Here is a 19,612-nt window from a genome sequence, read left to right on the forward strand (position 1 = left end):
CGCTGGAACGTGCAGGCGCCGGCGTCCGGGGCGGCGTGGGGCGCGCCGGGCGAGTTCCCGCTTGCAGGAAACGCCGGGGGTGGCGGGGGGTGGAGCCCCCGCCATCCTACCTCCGTCCCCGGGCAGGTGGAACGGGTTCGCATTTGGCGACCCTGGGAGAGAGGCCCTGGGGGCGTGCGGGGGGGGGGGGGGCGGGGCGGGAGCGGGAGAGGCGCGTCTCTCATTGGCCTCTCGGTGCCGCCCGGCACGCGCCGCTTTTATAAAGCAGCCACTGTTGCCGGCAGGTCGCAAGCCACGCTCCTGACGCCCCGCTCGGCTCCGCTCGCTCTGCACGCCCGCCCGTCAGCGCCCACCATGGCCACCCTTCAGCAGTTGGTAGGAAGATGGCGCTTAGTGGAGAGCAAAGGCTTTGACGAATACATGAAGGAAGTAGGTGAGGCTCCCGGCCGTGCGGCGCCTGTAACGTGGCGAGCGTGTGTCTGTTCCTAGGTCCCCTTCAGCGTGCTGAGCCCAGCGGCGGGGCGTGTTCGGCTGTACCCCCTGTACACCCATGCATCTCCCATCACCCCCCCCCCCCCCACCACCACCACCACGTGGGCAAGCAGCCCGGAGAGCAGCGCGCGCCTGCCGCCCGCCTGAGGATTCTCTACACGTTCTGTCTCCTGGGCCTCCCGGCTCTGCTTTCCCCTAGCCCACGCGGCAGCCACCCGCACTGCTCCTTGCCCTTGAGCGCGCTCCTCTTCCTCCCACCCCAGGCTTCACTTCTTTCGACCTCCTTCGGGCTGCCCCCGTAACTTTCCCTATTTTTCTCTTCCCGCTACTCCTCCTCCGTCCCCCCGCCACCATCCTGCCTCTCCCAGTCGCCCCGTCGTGGCGGCACCCACTCCTTTCCCACCTTGCGCCGGCACTGCCTCCTCTTTTGTGGCTAGATGGAGCACGGGTTCCCCCACCCCTGCTCTCCTCCACGGGGGCGCGGAGCCGGGGCGCGGTTCCCCGCAGAAGCCCTTTGGAAGGTCCGATTGGGGCTGCCGCTTCAGCTTTCGTTCCGCCCTCGGCTGCCTCTCCCTAAACCTGCCGGGCGCTTGGGTTTGGCACGGGCATCCTCGTCCCCCGCCCTCTTCCCCCCTACCGCGCGGCGCTGAGAGGCGTGGCGCTGGCGACACCGACCTCGTGCTGGCGGTGCTGGCGCTGGCCGCCCTGAGCGCCGCGGTGGGCGGGTGGCCTGTGCCAGGGAACCGGCGAGGCCTGCTGAGGGTGAGGGGGTTTTACTGGAAAACCGCAGTCAAGCTGCAGAGCCCTCCTGCGGCTGCTTGCCAGCTGCTTGCCAGATGGGTGTGGCCCTGCAGAAGCCCTGGACTGCTTACAGCCTTCCAGGAGTATGAGCCTCCGGAGGAAGATTCCAGTTTTTCCTCTCACTCTGAACTGTACTTGATTCTCTATTATTGTCCTTTTCTAGGCCAGTGGCAACGAGTATGCTCCTTGACACAATAGGTGGATTAGCAAACAAAAATGGACCTTTGTGGCAGGCCACTAGGGAGCTACTATGGAGTGGGATCGAATCCTATAGCGTGGATCTTATCTGGAAAGGGGCTTCCTTTCTGGTGTAAAAATTACTACAAAGACCCTCTATTGAGACCTAGTCCCCCTGGCACTTCAGAAACACTCCTTCTTAGCCTTTATCCAAGACGATGACAGCTTAAGCTGGTTCTGTGGTGAATCTTGAGTGTATTTATGATACTGTGAGTAAAACTGGAATGCACTATTTTGGTGTGTGTGCTGTAAGTCTATCTAGATCAAGAGAACTCTGGAGAAAGCCATTTACTTCATTCACATCCAGGAAATGTGTGTGTGTGTTCACTTGTGTGAGGACCACATAATGCCATTTCTCTGCCCGTTGAAAGTGAATGTGTTTACCAGATGGTTTATTTCCAGGGTTCTAGAGTCATGAAGGTTGTCAAGGCTCAATTCCTTAGGGGGCAGTCAAGGTGTGGGAAGAGCAGAGCCCTTTGTCCAAAGTGAGAATAAATAATCACTCACTAACAACACAAGGCACCAGCCCCCAAAATGGCAAAAGAGAACGCACCAAGAAGACATTGCAAGCCTAGTTGAATTTTTAATCATCAAGCCAGTGATTTTTGCTTAGGTTGTGGTCTCGTCTGTGAAACCAGGGTTTGGCCTAGATCTAAGTTTCCTTGTAAATGTTAACATTAAGGAGAAATACATAGATTATAAATTCAATATGATATCAATATAGTAATTGAGTTACACAGCTCTGAAATGTTTACTGTTTTTGAGGGTAAATTTTTCCCAGTTTATTAGCATCATGATTGTGGAGTTAACTCTTAAAAAACTCTTGTGACATTTGAATAGAGTTGATTTGGATTTTGTGTAGTTATTAGTCAAAGATTTATCCAGGGCCTTGGATGTGTCAGACTGTGTGCTAGAGTCCTATAATACAACATTTGGCAGAATTGAGTAGATAGTTTTAGCAATCCAGATTTCTTCCCTGACTTTCTGAAGGCCAGCATAGCATGGTGGCCAAGAGCTGAGATTTAGAGCCAAACTGTCTGTTCTTTTGGTTCCCAGCTCCATCACTTCCTAGCTGAATGAGCTTCGGTAAGTAACTCCAGTGCCTCACTCTTTCCTCTTGTAAAATGGAGACAGTGCTACCTCTCACACAGTTGTTGCAAGGCTTCCTATTAATCAATACATGTTAAGTGCTGGCACATGGTAAGCACTGGATTTGTGTTACACTTGTTATTGAGAAGTGAATAAGTGAAAATATGTAGAACATAGCAACTGCAGTTGAATTACTCTATTTGTTATGTAAACCATAGCCTTGGTCTTCCTGTTTTTTAACATGGGGTAACATTCTACAGGAGTGGGCATGGCTCTGCGAAAAGTGGGTGCAATGGCCAAACCAGATTGTATCATCTCTTCTGATGGCAAAAACCTCACCATAAAAACTGAGAGCACTCTGAAAACAACACAGTTCTCATGTAACCTGGGAGAGAAGTTTGAAGAAACTACAGCTGATGGCAGAAAAACTCAGGTCAGTCATAACTTAACAAAATCCATTCTAGACTTAACAAAGTCCATTCTAGACTTCTAGAATGATAGATTGTATTAATAATAGTCTTACTGTTTATGAGCAAAACTTAACGAAAAAGTCAAACTAGTTTATGAACTGAGTTTGACAAATTAGTGAAAGTACCAGCTTCATAACTTAGTGTATTTTGGAAAAATAGTTTAAGAAACGTGAGAGAATGAGTGTCTCTTATAGGGGTCTAGATTGAAAAGCATAAACTATATTATGAATAGAGTCGGTATGGGTTAATGAAGTGGACCCAGAAAGGAAAAGATGAAAAAATGTTGATTAAGGAAGTTATGAGTCATGGAAACTCTTCTTGTAACATACTTTGGAAGATTAAAAAGTGTTATTTTTGCAGACTGTCTGCACCTTTACAAATGGCGCGTTGGTTCAACATCAGGAATGGGATGGGAAGGAAAGCACAATAACAAGAAAATTGGAAGATGGGAAATTAGTAGTGGTAAGTGCCGATCTCCTTATTAGCACTCATAGTTCACTTAATTGTTCAATATCACTGATCATGAACATGAGAACTTTAGATTTTGCAAATCAGGGCTTTAGTTTGCCATACACACATCATAAGCAAAATAATGGGTTCTAGCTTTTCAAACCCAGGAATTTTAGAATGTATTTTCTGGGGTGCCTGGATGGCTCAGTCAGTCAGATTTCCAACTCTCGATTTTGGCTCAGGTCATGATCTGATGGTTTGTGAGATGGAGCCCCACTTGGGGCTCTGTACTGGGCATGGAGCCTGCTTAAGATTCCTCTTCACTTTGCCCCTCCCCCACGTGCATGCGCGCATTTTCTCTCTCTCTCTCTCTCTCTCTCTCAAAAAAAACCAAACCATTTTCTCCATCTATGAAGTAGATTACAAAGTTTCATAAGATGCTGACCCTAGTATTGAACTACTACCATTGTTCTGGGATGCATGACTAACCTAATTCTTTAATATCGTTCTTCTAGGAGTGCGTCATGAACAATGTCACCTGTACTCGGGTCTATGAAAAAGTAGAGTAAAAATTCCATCATCATTTGGACAGGAATTAGCTGTGAGGATGAACAAGCTCAGTTCAATGAGCAAATCTCCATATGCTTTTTTTTTTTTCATCACTGTGTTCAATTATCTTTATCACAAACATTTTACATGCAGCTATTTCAAAGTGTTGATTTAATTAGGATCATCCCTTTGGTTAGTAAATAAATGTGTTTGTGCTATGCCAGTGTTGTATGCTTTTTTAAATTTCATAGGAAATTAGTGGTGAATTTTAATAAGTATGAATTGAATAAATTCTGGAGTAGTCTTAAGGGTCCTAAATTAAGATAAATTTTAGTAATTTGTATAGAGAACTACTTCTGTGGCAGATACACTACCAATCATTTAAGCTTGCCCTACACTATTAGAACTTTGTATCAACTCAAAGATCTTAAATTTCTGGCAAAGACTATTCTCATTAAAAATTGTTACATAATCTTTATAATTTAAATATTAGAATAAAAGTTAAATTACCATCATTGACCAATGATTATACTTTTAACGGTGCACTTACAGCTATTATTCAGGAATTCTGCAACCCCAAATTCTCTTAACTAATTTTCTGAGGACGTGCCATGTGCCAGGCAGTGATCTAGCTGTTGAGGCGTATCTGGGTACAAGGTCCAATTATTGCCCCTCACTTTGGGGGCACACAAAGTTGGGGGCAACTTTGGAAGAACACAATCTGCTCATTAACAAAAGCCATAGAAGTAACAGAGTTCTAAAATGCTGCCTCTGTATCTATATAAAGAATAACCAGAATTCTGATGAACCCCTGTTCTAGTTCTCAAACCCAAATACAAACATCTGCAGTTCACATTTGGAGGAGTAGCTTGTAGACATTGGGCGAAAGCTTTGTATGCATGATAGCCAAGGTAACACTTCAAGGAAGTAGTACCATTATCTCAATTCTGTAAATAAGAAAACAGGTTTCGACTAGCGAATCTGTTAAAGGATATAGGAAGTAGTAGTGCTGGATTGGGAACCTACATCTTATAGAGTATACTCCATGTTCAGTCATTCTGCAACACTGCCTCTTATCAGCTTGTATTAAGATCCCGAGTCTATAAAGTCCCTCAAATGTAATAACTGAGACCTGCGAAACCACCCTCCATGCGTTGAAATGTTAGCTGGTAAGAATCTTCAGAATTGCTGAAAGCTTGCAGTCAGGGAAAGAGCTCAGCTCACTGACACTCTAGCCCTGTGCTGTCCAATATGGAGCCCTAAGGGGCGCGGGGTGGCTCAGTTGGTTAAGTGACTCACTCTTGATCTCAGCTCAGGTCATGATCTCATGGTTAAAGAGATAGAGCCCTGAGTTGGGCTCTGTGCTGATGCCTGCTTGGGATTCTCTCTGTCCCTCACTCTGTGCCCCTCTCTCACACTCTTGCTCTCTCTCAAAATAAAAATAAACAAAAAAATATACATGTAGCCATGAGCCACAGATGGATGTTGAGGACTTGAAATGTGGCTCATCTCAGTTGAGATGTGTTGAAAGTGAAATACATATTGGATTTCAGACTTGATACAAAAAAAGGTTAAATTCCTCTTTTTTAAAATATTGATTGCAAATTGAAATAACATTTTGGATATAGTTGGTTACCTAAATATTCTAAATTAAAAAAAACTAATTTTACCTGTTTCTTACTTTTTCTTAACGTGTCTAGGGGAAATTTTTAAATTATGTGTGCTATCATTTTTGTGTCTGTGTTTTTTTATCGGATGGTGCTGCTCTAAACTTCCTTTTCTATTTGAATTTCCATCTTGCTTATTTTAGTCTTCATGCTAGAGTTCCTCTTCCATCCTCTTTTTCAGCTTCGAACAATAGTATACACTTATACAACTCTCTCTGAACCAGACCCTGGACCAAGTACCATAAAAGTTTTTGTAGTTCTTAGAACCACCCTAGATTATGTTCATTAACAATTGTTTTCTGCATTTAGATGAAACTAAAGCTCAGAGTCTAGGTAACGGTCCCAAGCCATACAGTGGATAGAAGTCAGAGAACACATAGGAGCACACGTTTATCTAACTGTAAAGCCTGTGCTTCTAGCCACCCGGCTCTAATGCCTACACTGCCTCAGTTTATGGACTGTGGAGTATTGCTTGCAGGATAGTAGGCTCATGTACCTTACATGGGTACCGTTCACATTTTGGGTGAGAGAATTTTCTACTGTGCTGGCACTTGGCAAGCATCCTACGACTTCACATCCTAAGATCATGGCCACAGAATGCTTATGGCACCCATCAGCCTACCCCAAACATCCCATACACTTCCATATGTCCTATAAGGGTATGTACCATACCCGGTTGAGAACTACTGGATAGAGCAGTGTATCTCAACTCCATGTCACCTGGTGTCAGGTAAGCCCTTCTTTCTGCTAAGCGATCGTTTAATGTCACTTGACCCCTAGCAAAAGATAGAAAGTAGTGCCTTCATTGAGTAATTTTGTTTTCTTTTAAATGGTCATATGCTGGAATGTATTCTGGCTAGTTCTACAACACACGGGATCTCTTGGGGATTCACTTTTACCCCAGCTCTATCAGGTCTCCTGTTTTCTATGCTTCAATCCTTTGTTGCTGATAACCTAGTAGACATTTCCTTATAGATGCCATGTTTAATTTCAAACTTGTTTAATCTTCCTAAACTATAATATGATGATGTAAGTGCTTGGGCTTTGGAAGCAGAAAGTCCTGTAATCCAGTTCTGGCTCCCTACCCTTTAAGAACTGTGTAACTCGGCAAATTACTTGACTTCTGATCCTTAGTTACCTACCTTCTTTGCAATAAGATACCACATTGTCTGACTCATAGCATTGTTCTAAATATTAAATGAGATAATGTATGTAAAGCACTTAGCCCAAGGTCCAGCACATAGTAAAGACCCAATGCCTCTCGAGTACTGCTGAATAGAACTTTCTGTGGTGAAACAGGCTATAACATCCGCACTATCCAATAGAGTGGCCACCAGACACGTGTTTGTGGGTATCGAGCACTTGAAATGTAGTAAGTGCAATTGAGGAATTGAATTTTTTATTTTGCTCAAATTTAATCAATTAAAATGTAAATTTAAATACCCATGATGCTAACCTCATGTTTTCCAAAACTGAGTCTCTTAATTTTGATCCCAAACCTACTCCTCTTGCAGTATTCTCCATCTTAGTACGTGGAAATGGCATTTTTCCAGTTCCCAACAGGAAAGCCTAGGAGTAATCTTTAATTCCTTTCTTTTTCATACCAAATCTAATCCGTAAGCAAATTATTTCAACTTTACCCTCAGAATATATTTAGAATTCAGTTACTTTTCACCTCTTCTGCAGATACCATCCTGGTTCAAACACCATCTCTCCTCTGCTCTCCTGTTGGCATTTTTATTCTCCCAGAGCTATCATTTTAAAAAACAAGGTTAAAGTATATAATCCTCTGTTAAGAAGCCAAAGTCTTGGGGCACGTGGGTGGCTCAGTCGGTTTAGCATCTGACTTCAGCTCAGGTCATGATCTCATAGATTGTGAGTTCAGGCCCCACGTTGGGCTCTGTGCTGACAGCTCGGAGCCTGGAGCCTGCTTTGGATTCTATGTCTCCCTCTCTCTCTGCCCTCCCCCAACTCAATCTCTGTCTCTGTCCCTTTCTCTTCTCTGTCTCTCTCTCAAAATATAAATAAATATTAAAAAAAATTTAAAAAAAGAAGCCAAAGTCTTTACAGAGGTCTTATCTATTCTTGCCTGTGTCTCCCAACTTCCCAATTCCTCTCCTGATTTCTTCTCCTATTGCGCCCCTCTCACACATTTCCCTTCAGGCACTGACTTTTTTTTTTTTTAATGTTTTTATTTATTTTTGAGAGAGAGAGAGAGAGAGCGCACACAAGTAGGGGAGGGGCAGAGAGAAGGGGAGACACGGAATCTGAAGCAGGCTCCAGGCTCTGAGCTGGCCACAAAATAGAGCCCAATGTGGGGCTCAAACTCAGGGACTGCAAGATCATGACCTAAGCTGAAGTCAGTCTCCCAACCTGCAGAGCCACCCAGGGACCCCAGGCATTTGACTGTTGTTGACACAAGTGTGCTCCTGCCTCGGGATGTTTGCACTTGTTGCCTCTGCCTATAACAGTCTTTCCTAAGGAATCTGCAACCCAGGTTTTTCAGCTTTCTCACTTCCTTCAGGTGTCTTCTCAAATGTTCCCCTAGGAATAAGTCATTCCCAGACCACACTATATGTAATAGCTATCACGCCTCCCCCATGCTCCCTGTTCCCCTACACTGCCCTTGTCCTTACCATCAGTCCCGACTAGCTATATATCTACTTAAAACTTTGGATGGGGAGGGGGTTATTATCCATCTCTCCCACTGGAATGTAAGAAGTCCATGAAGAAGGGACTTTGTTTTAACAGCGTTCTCTAGCACTCGATTAGGAAGCAACTTGGCACACAGGAGATACTCAATAAATACCGTTGAATGATTAGATTCTTTAATTAATGGCTTCTTTGTACTTGTTTAACACATTTTAATATCATTTAAGACCCTTCATGATTTTACTTCAATTTATTTTTGAAACCATATTTCCTGCCCTTTGTCCACACTGTTCAAATTTAATCTGGTCTTTTACTTACACTAGAATAGTGTGCTTGATAATGATAGAATACGGATGGAATAGGGAGTGAGGGATTCTATCATTCTTCTGAACTGGTAGGTCATGACATTCTGCTCTACCAGTAAATAGGCTGCCCAATTTCGATCAACGTGTAAAATTTATCTTACTACAGCTGAGTACGGCCAACAGGCAATGTGTATCAGACAGAACTTGATCTGAGTTGTTTGTAGAACATGGTGCAGATTAGATATAATTTACTACAAATAAGATGGATTCATATAAATCAAACCCTCACCGAAGAAAAATATGCAGGCAAGAGATGACTTAACTTTTGGATTATGTCTTTGAGTGCTACAAGGGCATGAACTGTTTTCTTCAAAAACAGTCTGAGTGCCTAAGGGTGAATGATTATGTTGAATCACAGCGGTGCAATCAGCCGTGCAATCTTTGTAGGCAACATGAGGTTTAGTTATATGCAAGTAGAATTATGTTGCCTTTATTGTCATTCAGTGGTTTCTTGAGTCTTAATCTCAACTGCTTTCCCCAAATCTGGTGTTTGTGCTATAATTTAAAAAAGGATGGGGTGGGCTGGGTGGCTCAGTTGGTTGAGAGCCCAACTCTAAGTTTTGACTCAAGTCACGACTCAAGGGGCGTGAGATCAAGCCCTGGCTGTTGGGCTCGGCCCTGGGGGTGGGAGCCTGAGGGTGGAGCTGCTTAACATTCTCTTTCCCTCTCCCTCTGTCCCCTGCCCACCCCGCTTGCGCATATGTGCACCCTCTCTCACAGAGTAAAATAATAAAAATACAAGTTTGGGAACCATGTGTTTACTACCTAGATTTTAATGCTGCCTGCGCAACTTCGGTTATTATTCAATTCCTGCGGCTTATTAATCAATGATTACTAGTGCTTGTTGTATTTTAAATTCACTTTTAAGTTTATGAGAATAGTGATGGCTTTTTCCTGGGTTTCATGTACTCACTGTTTTCCTTTTCTGGTGTTGTCCTCTTAGAATTCACTGCCCTTTAGTAGGTCATGTGTGATGTGGATTAGTAGGAAGAAATGATGAAGCTGGTAAACTGGTTTAAAGAGCTGCGTGACACATGTTTTGAAATATTGTGAAAGGCAGGGTGGTATGACTTGTCACTGGTCCCACAGCAACTGGAAAATAACTCGAGTCTTATGACATCTGGTCTGTCAGACCAGTCACCAGATCATATGTGAACATTTCCTTGGGATCAAGTCCGTCGGCTCCTCCCATTCGTCCGTCTTCTACTCTGCACACTTTGAAAATGCCTGAGAAGAGAACAATGATACTTCTGGAAGAGTGCTTGCTATGGTGCTGATGTCACATGGTATGGTGAACAAGATAGAGCAGGGTCAGGGGCCTTTCCTTTTTCATGGAACTAACATCGTCGTGTGAGAAGATAGAATCGTGGACAGACAATTGTAACAGATGGCACAGAGCGATAAATGCAGCAAGAAAATAATATTAAAACAGTAGTGTGATAAGCAGTGAGTAGGGTTGAAGCTACTTTATGTGGGATGGTCAGGGAAGGCCTCTCAGGAAGGGAATGTTTGAACCGAGACTTGAATAATGAGCAGAAAGTAAGCAAGTAAACACCTGGAAACAGAGTATTTTTGTTTCCTCTCTAGGCAGAGAGGTTAGCGACTACAATAGCCCTAAGGGGCGGACAAACCAAGTGACAGAGTGACAGAAGCTTGTTGAAAGTGAAGCCCTGAAGGGCACAATATAGTCTAATACTTGGGTAGGAAACAGAGCATGTGGGATCTGGGGTTTATCTGAGGGTCGGAAGAAACCATTGGAGGGTCTCGAGTAGGAAAGGGCAGAAGACAAAAAGATAATAATAATAAACTTAGTTTCACTTTCAGTAATAGAAAACTTGATGTTTAGAAAAACCCTCTTACTAAAAACGATGGAAAATACTGGAAAAAATATTTTTTAAAATGTGTTTAATGTGACAAAGAGCTAATAAAATAGTGAGGAATTATTTGTCATGGATCTGGGAAATAAGCCCAACTTACAGGGCTGGTTTTACCATGGAGCATTTATTTCTGGTTCCAGAAGTGGCTGAGAGGCTGAACTGTGTTTTTGGCAACAAATGAAACAACTGGCTTTTGTCTGATGGTAGATGAGCTGGCTTCATCTTCTCCCGAATTAGAAAAAGTGTTCCTAATAGTTGAAAATTTGGGGATGAGGATGTTCATCAGAGTGCTATGTACTCTAGCAGAGAATTGGAAGGCACGTAACTTCTAGAAAGTGGGGGATTGCTTAAATAATAATGGTATGAACATATGATACAATACTAACAGGCATAACCAATAAAAGACTACTAAGATCTTGGGAAAAGCTTCATAATGCACTGGAAAGTGAAAAGAAAATTTGACTATATTATGTACATGTTGTCCCATTGTGTAACAATATGTGCATATATGTAGAAAAACATAAAAAATGGTAACAGTGGTTATCTCTTGCTATTGGCTGATGTTTAACTTCTTATTTACTTGCTTCTCTAAGAAAAATTTAAAAACATTTTAATATAAATAGCTATATTTATATTTTTAAGGATAAATGAATAATATATTAGAAAATACTACAGAAAAAAATACCACAGAAAAGTACAAAGAAGAAAATAAAAGAGCCCTGGAAGTCTCACTTCCATAGAATATCAATATTAATATTTACTTATGAATATTCAGATAATTCTTTATGCATCTACGTGTATATAGATCTAAAACATTTCATACATGGGATCATACAAACCAATATTCTAGTCTTGCTTTTTAACTCAAATATTTACTTTTTAATTGAAGTATAATTGAATATAATATAATTGAATATAACATTCGCATTAGTTCTTTAACTTAAGTATTTACTTTTTAATTGAATATAATACAATTGAATATAATATAACATTATATTAGTTTCAGGTATACAACATAATGATTTGCTATTTGTATACATCACAAAGTGATCATCACAATAAATCTAGTTACCATCTGTCCTCATACAAAGTTACCAGAAAAATTAAGTTTTTTTCCCTTATGATGAGAACTTTCAAGATCTATTTTCTTAACAACTTTTAAATATATAATACAATGTTATTGACTATAGTCATCATGCTGTACCTTACATTCCCATGACTTATTTATGACTGGAAGTTTGTACCTTTGGATCCCTTTCACCTATTTCAGCCACACCCCAACATCCCTCCCCACTAGCGACCACCATTCTATTTTCTATATCTTTGAGTTTTGTTTGTTCATGTGTTATGTTTTTAGATTCCACATTTAAGTGAAATCATATGGTGTTTGCCTTTATCTGACTTATTTCACTTACCATATTACCCACTGGGTCCATCCACGTTGTTGCAAATGGCAAGATTTCATTCTTTTTATGGCAGAATAGTATTCCACTTTATGTGTATATCACATCTTCTGTATCCGTTCATCCATTGATAAACACTTAGGTTGTTTCCATGTCTTGGCTATTGTAAATAATGTTTCAGTGAATGTGGGGATGCGTATATCTTCAAATTAATGTTTTCGTTTTCTTCAGAGAAATACCGAGAAGTGGAATTGCTGGATCATATGGTAGTTCTGTTTTTCCTTTTTGAGGAATAATCTCCATGGTGGTTGTACCAATCTACACTTCTACCAATAGGGCACAAGTGTTCTCTATAACCACAGCCATGTCAGCATTTGTTATTTCTTATATTTTTGATAATAGCTATTCTGACAAGTGTGAGATTATATTTCATCGTGATTTTAATTTGCATCTCCCTGATGATTAGTGATGTTGAGCATCTTTTCCTGTGCCTATTTGGCCATGTGCATGTCTTCCTTGGAAAAATGTATACTCAGATCCTCTGTCCATTTGTAATTGGATTATGTATTTTTGTTTTTGTTTTTGAGTTGAATAAATTCTTTATATATTTTGGCTATTAGCCACCTCTCAGATATATGCCTTGCAAATATGTTCTCCCACTCAGTAGGTTGCATTTTCATCTGTTGATTGTTTCCTTCCCTGTGCAGAAGCTTTTTAGTTTGACGTAGTCTCACTTATATATTGTTACTTTTGTCACCACTACCTCTGGAATCAGAGCTGAAAAAATATTATGAAGAGCAGTCTCAAGGAGCAGACCCTCTATGATTTCTTCTAGGACTTTTATGGTTTCCAGTCTTCTATGCAGGTGTAATCCATTTTGAGTTGGTTTTTTGTATGGTATAAGATTAATGGTCCAGTTTCATTCTTTTGCATGTGGCCCTCCAGTTTTCCCAACACCATTTATTGAAAACATTGTACTTTCCCCATTGTATATATATTCTTGCATCCTTTGTTGTAAATCAACTGATCATATATGCATGGGTTTATTTGTGGACTCTATTATTCTAATGATCTGTCTGTTTTTATGCAAATACCATACTGTTTTGATTACTATTATTTTATAATATAGTTTGAAATTTGGGAGTGTGAGCTCTCCAGCTTTGTTATTCTTTCTCAAGATTGTTTTGGCTATTCAGGATCTTTTGTGGTTCCACACAAATTTTAGAATTGTTTGTTCTATTTCTGTGGAAAAATACCATTGGAATTTTGATAGGGATTGCAATGAATCTACAGATTTCATTTGGTAAGATGGACATTTTAACAATATTAATTCTTCCAATCCATGAGCACAAAATAGCTTTCCATTTATTAGTGTCTTCTTCAATTTATTTCATCAATGTCTCAGAGTTTTCAGAGTACAGATCTTTTACCTCCTTGCTTAAATTTATTTCTAGATATTTTAGTCTTTTTGATGCACTTATAAATGGGATTATTCTCTTAAATTCTCTTTCTGATAGTTCATTGTTAGTATACAAAAATGCAGAAATGGTGTGGAGGGTGGAGTGCTCACCTGCTGACACTTACAGGCTAGAGTAAGGATAAAAAAACGACATCCACGCACACCTGCAATCAGCAAGGCAGAGGGAGAGTGTGAAGATGGCTCCCGCCTGTGCCTCCGACCCAGAGAGAGTCCCAACAAGCTTCTGCACCTCCAGCAAGTGACTTAAGGTTAGCAAATGAATCTCCTTCACATATGGCCTAGGCATTTTTCAATCTGTTGCTTTTACGCTGGGTTCTGGAGCAAATAAGTCTGTGTGTGAGCCTTCTAAGAGTGGAATCTCTGTCCCCTATGGTATGTTTCTCCTGCACGTGAGCCCCACTGGTTTTCAAAGCCAGATATTTTGGGAGCTACCTCTCTGGGGCAAGGCTAAGGGTTGGGGTGCCTGATGGTGAGCACATACCCTTCCTCCCCAGAGAGAAGTTCAGTATTTGTGAGGCCCCTCCTGGCTCCTTCGGATTGTAGGTTGCTGGGGGGAGGGGGAGGGTTGGGGTTTTTGGAAAGACCTGTCTCGCTTCCCCTGCCAGTCTTGATGTGGCCTTTTTATCATTTGTTGTGGAGAATCTGTTCAGCTGGTTTTCAGGGTTTTTTTTCTTTCAGAGAGAATTGCTGCATATGCGGCTCTCTCGATTTGTTGTGTCTGTGGGTGCAGCTGAATTCAGGGTCTTCCTTCCTAAACTGCTGACTTGAACCACCCTATCCATGTTGTTTTTTAATTTCATAATATTTAACTTTACTTCAACTCTGTTAATTTTATCAATTGCCTAATGATAAACATTGAAGGTTTTTTTTTTTAAGTTTTCAGTTATTAACTATGGTTCAATGAACATTTTTATACATTGATGTAATAGAATCTTTTAAAGATATTTAAGAAGTATTTACCCTTCAGCTAGACATAGGCCAGGTATTGCCAGTTTGCAGACAAGGCTGACCTCAAAAAGTTGTAGAATTTAGTAGTACCTGATTAAAGAAACGTCTACCCTAGAAAATATTTTGCCTCCAAGAAGCACTTAAACTATTTTAACAAGGAACACATTTTTTCCTTTATACAATTAAATATCTAAAGGTAGGGAAATTCTGATTCTAAAGTCAACCCTCATGGACAAGTTAAAGAATCAATATTTTATTTATGGTGGGACAGTTTGGCTCTTGCTCGTTTGCTGGGCTTTATGCAAGACCATGGTGTTTACCTGGGCACAACTCCAAGGGCCTGAATTCTCATTCTCATCTGTGTGGATGGCCCTGCGAGGTCACCTGAAATCTGTTTGGTTATGCCACTGATGTCCTGGTGTTTTGTGTAGTTTGTTTCTTGCTTGGTCGGTGTGTCGGTTTATTACTTTTCTGCAAGAAACACAGGGGAGAAAAATCCCAGTGATATGTTTCAGAATTTCAGAACAGTAGTAATGAAGATAGTGTTCACTCAGAAGTTTGAAAAGTTACATATAAGAGAACAAAGATTTCTTTCATGGTTTAGACAGAGTTGGTTTGACAAAGGTTTTCAGTAAATCACACAGCCAAATATAGAAGCAAAGCTTGCTGACTCAGTCTATTGCACTAACCACTAAATTCAGCTTCCTTCCTTAGCCACACAGGGCAGAAACACAGAGGGAGTGGGAAATATGCCACTCTTTCTGGAACAGGCAGACTTCTGGAAAACTGCCAGTTCTGGAGGTTAACCTGTGTAATGCATCATTTTACGAAATGCATACCACACCCAGAAACCTTGGAGAAATCATCATGACACAGATAAGATCATCTCAAAACTTTCTGATTTCATCTTGAAATGAGTAACATGTCAGTAGAAGTTTCTGATGATAAGTTAAATTCTTTTTTCTGGAAATAGGAAATAATCCTAGAATCCTAGACAATTTCAATCAGTGTTGATTCTGTATGTTTGGGCAGATTCTGTATGATGGGGAAGTAATGCTATTTCAATTCCACATATCAGGGGCACAAAGACACATTAAAATAAGAAGTAAGACACCAGACCAGAATGAGCCAACACAATGTTAGTGAAGGCAATAAATCTAAGGGCTGATCTCATAAAAATGTCATCAGAATATTTGCAAGTAGAGAATCACATTTTGTCTATCATGTCTCTTATTTCATTGTACCTAAGTTTTATAAACTTGTAGTCATTCATTTTGATCTAGGAGAACTTTCCTTATATCAAGAATGAACTTATATACAAATTTCATATCTCATATAAAAGTCATGTCTTCCTTATTGTATTAGCTTTGATTAGTTAGCTGATGAGGTCTAAGTGTCCCACCCCATTGTCAGTATGTTTGAGATGGATTGATTGATTAATTGATTCATTCACTTGAGCAAATGTATGTGGGGCCCTCACAATGTACCAGACATCATGCCAAGGGCTGGGTATAAAAAACTGGATGAAGGTGGAAAGTTCTTGTCTTTATGGAGCTTAGGGTCAGCAGGGAGAGATGGACAAAACCCAAAACTAACGTAGGAGCACCTGGGTGGCTCAGCCAATTAAGTGTCCGACATTTCATTTCGGCCCAGGTCACGATCTCACAGTTCATGAGTTCAAACCCCACATCAGGGTTCTTTGAAGTTCTGGGCTGACAGTGCAGAGCCTGCTTGGGATTCTCTCTCTCTTTTTCTCCCTGCTCTTTGTTCGCTCATGCATGAGCGCTTGTTCTCTCCCTCCAAATAAATAAATAAACAAACATTAAAAAAGCTAGTGTAATAATTATAGATTGACACAATTGCTATAAAGGACAAAAAGGATGCTTGATGAAGAATAATGGCAGGAACCCATAATGGGTAAGGTAGGGACAGCCTCTCTGATGAGGAGAAATTTAAGCTTAATCCTGAAGGAAGAAAAGGAACCAGGCAGGAGACAAAGAGGGGAGAGAATTTTTAGCAAAAAGAGTAAATGGCCAGAGGATGGAAGAAACTTGATGTAAAGCCAGGTGGAGCCCCTGAGGAGGAAGCATTGTGCTGGGGCAGGTGGGTATGGACTGGGTCAAGCTCTGCTGGGAAGTCACGTGGAAAGTTTAAAAAGAGGTAGAGACACATATATCTCAATCCTTAGGGCCAGATATATTTTTGAATTCAGAATTTATTTTGCATTAAAAATTTTTTTTTAATTTATTTCTTTTGAGAGAGAGAGTGTGAGTGGGGTAGGGGCAGAGAGAGAGAGAGAAGGGGAGAGACGGAGAGAGAATCCCAAGCAGGCCTCACGCTGTCGGCACAGAGCCCCACGTGGGACTGGAACCACGGTGGGGCTTGTGCTCACAAACTGCAAGATCATGACCCGAGCCTAAATCAAGAGTCAGATGCTCAACCCACTGAGCCAGCCAGGTGCCTCCAGAATTTGCTCTGCATTTTGGAATGTGAATATAATGCACAAATGAAACCATAAATTAACCCATATATTACATAACTCTCCCAGAGGCACTCGGGGGTGGTACCCTATCATCAAACACATTCATATACCTGCAAGGAAACATGAATATTCACACAAAGACTATGAACATAGTGAACAAAGACGATGTATGGCCCTGCATCAGTTTATCTCAGGCTTTCTGCCAAATGAGTTCAGCTCCAATTAGATTTTGCCACCAACTAAATTATTTTAAAAAATCAGTTTTCAGAGCTTTGGATTTTGGATTGGTGGATGAGAGATTATGGACCTGTAAGTATCCTCCCTTTCCCCAATCATTTGACAACAGTAATTTATGTATTCAACAAATTATTTTTTTGAAGGCTTTTCTATGTGCCAGGTAGTATTTTGAATGTCCAAAAGAAATGCATTAAACATGGAGCGCCTGGGTGGCTCAGTCAGCTAAGCATCTCACTTCGGCTCAGGTCATGATCTCCCGCCGGTTGGTGAGTTCAAGCCCTGCATCAGGCTCTGTGCTGACAGCTCGGAGCCTGGAGCCTGCTTTGGATTCTGTGTCTCCCTCTCTCTCTGCCTCTCCCCTGCTCACACTCTGTCTCTGTCTCTCAAAAATAAATAAAGATTAAAAAAAATAAAGAGTGGGCACCTAACCCACTGAGCCAGCCAGGCACTCTTACAGCTATGTAAACTTTAAATGTTAATTTTTTACAGCACAATATTACTTGCAACCACAGGGACAACAAACCTGAATAAGCCAGCACAAAGCCTCTCGGTACGTAGGCTCACGTAGAAGGACCTAGTGCCAAGTTCTTGGTTAGAGGGTAGTGAGATGCTGGAATCTGCCGCCGGCTTCCCTGAAACTCCTTTCATGTGACGGTGTCGAGATCCTTTCAGAAATTCCTAATGCTCACCTTTGCCTTTGATAATTAATAGTTTATCTGCCTGTGATGAAATATTTGGTGTATAGCATATAGAGGAAACATAAGCAGAACCAAGAACATATGGATACTTCTGGCTCCAGATCATGAATCTCAGGACTATTCTTCCAGTAGTGCCAGATACTGAGGTGAGAACGTCGCATGGTTTCATTTAGTCCTAAAACCAATGAGGTAGATACAAATATTATTTCCTTTTTAAGAATCAAGGAACAGAGGTTTAAAAGCAGTTTGAACTGGACACTGGAGCTGTACCAATAAAGAGCGAGGCATGCCTGGCAGTTTCTTTCCCCCCCACCCGGTACCCTGCCCCCAAGGTGGAGAACAAGCAATGACTGACAGGTGTGGGAGTGTGAAAGCTCAGGTCCCTTGCGTCCAGTTAGGACAACTCTGAGATGTAGGTGACACTCCAGAGCTGCCCTGTGGATCAAGCCGAGCCAGCCCTCTGCAGAACTTTGCCTGGGATCACACCTTGTCTTGGTTTCCTCCTCTTCCTGTTCATGCTTCCCCTCCTCTCTTGCCCTCACCCTCTCGCCCAAGTCTCTCCCAAGCACTTCCTTTAACGAAGTGCTTACACAAAAATTCTTGCCTTTGGGTCTGCTTCTAGAGAACACAGAACGGCCCTGCTGAGACCTGGGGAATTCCTGACCTGGGGGAACCATGAGAGATTAAAAAAAAAAAATTGATTGTTGTTTAAACTGTGATTTGACGTGCAGCCGTGAGTAGTTAGAACTCCCTCCAATACAGTAGGGACTTCTCCAGCTCTTCCTCAGCCGGAGCTATGGCTAAATTCATCATGATCAGGCAGACACGTATTCCAGATTTAAAGTTTCCCTTTTCACTGTAGGGCCTCAGCTAACACCACTATCTAAGTCCCCACAGAGTGCCTTGTCTGCGAAATATCCCCTTGGGTCAGGGAACACCCTTTATGGTAAATGAGGTATAACAAAGTTTAAGGGACCATGGAATCCACTGATTCTACCATAACCACCTCTTGAAGGCAAAGCTGAGAGTGGGGTACGATCCTTCAGGATGTGGTTTGTACCATAGGACAAAAGCCATTACTCACTGCTGGGTATAGCCAAAGGGAGGAATATGGAGGTTCAGGAACTAGAGGCAGGAATAGGAGTGGCCCTGCTCGCCATTACTCCCCGTGACCTACTTCTTGTTCCTCTCGATATGCTTTTATAGCTTCCTTTCACTCTCCCAGCTTGGGTGTACTTCCAGCAGCCACAGCTGTGGTTTTTCATGGCCAGACTGAAGGCATTCTACTCACATGTGCACAGGGCTGGGTATTCTTGAGAATTTCTGTTCCCTCCTTTCCCCACCGCTGCTGCTGGCCTGGGTATGGGACACAAAACATAGCTCCCTTGCCACAAATTAAGACAACTCTGAGGCTGAGCTTGCTTCTGGACCACCCCCCCACCCCACCCCGCCACTGCCACTTCAGGACAGGCTCAGCGTGAGGTCTCATCCTGGCTCCTCTGACTCTCCTTCTTTCTGCTGTAGAGGACCCTCACCTAACTCACGTTCTAGGGTCACAAACAAAATAAGCGGTAGGATCAGGACCTACAGTTTATTTTATTCATTGTTTATCTGAATTTCAAATTTTTTTTTAATTTTTTTTTTAACATTTATTTATTTTTGAGACAGAGACAGAGCATGAATGGGGGGAGGGCCAGAGAGAGAGGGAGACACAG

The 19,612-nt window shown here is 41.9% G+C and overlaps 1 protein-coding gene across 1 annotated transcript; it reads left to right on the forward strand.

Annotated features, from left to right (window-relative positions):
• The first annotated feature begins 253 nt into the window (after positions 1 to 253).
• FABP5 (fatty acid binding protein 5) lies at positions 254 to 4,311 on the forward strand. Its single transcript, XM_047074071.1, has 4 exons — positions 254 to 433; positions 2,880 to 3,052; positions 3,450 to 3,551; positions 4,055 to 4,311. The coding sequence occupies exons 1-4, from the start codon at positions 355 to 357 to the stop codon at positions 4,106 to 4,108; spliced, it is 408 nt and encodes a 135-aa protein (XP_046930027.1). The 5' UTR covers positions 254 to 354; the 3' UTR covers positions 4,109 to 4,311.
• The last annotated feature ends 15,301 nt before the right edge of the window (positions 4,312 to 19,612 follow it).

This window comes from Lynx rufus, unplaced genomic scaffold (assembly GCF_022079265.1).
Source record: "Lynx rufus isolate CCGP_SWC_20201006 ecotype Redwood Valley unplaced genomic scaffold, mLynRuf1.p SCAF_12, whole genome shotgun sequence".
NCBI lineage: Eukaryota > Metazoa > Chordata > Mammalia > Carnivora > Felidae > Lynx > Lynx rufus.

Bases quoted from the DNA above. Each gene is read 5' to 3' on its own strand.
- FABP5 (XM_047074071.1), top strand. From the start codon at position 355: ATGGCCACCCTTCAGCAGTTGGTAGGAAGATGGCGCTTAGTGGAGAGC. The intron at 3,053-3,449 runs GTCAGTCATAAC...TTATTTTTGCAG, and splicing joins CTGATGGCAGAAAAACTCAG to ACTGTCTGCACCTTTACAAA. The intron at 3,552-4,054 runs GTAAGTGCCGAT...TCGTTCTTCTAG, and splicing joins AAGATGGGAAATTAGTAGTG to GAGTGCGTCATGAACAATGT.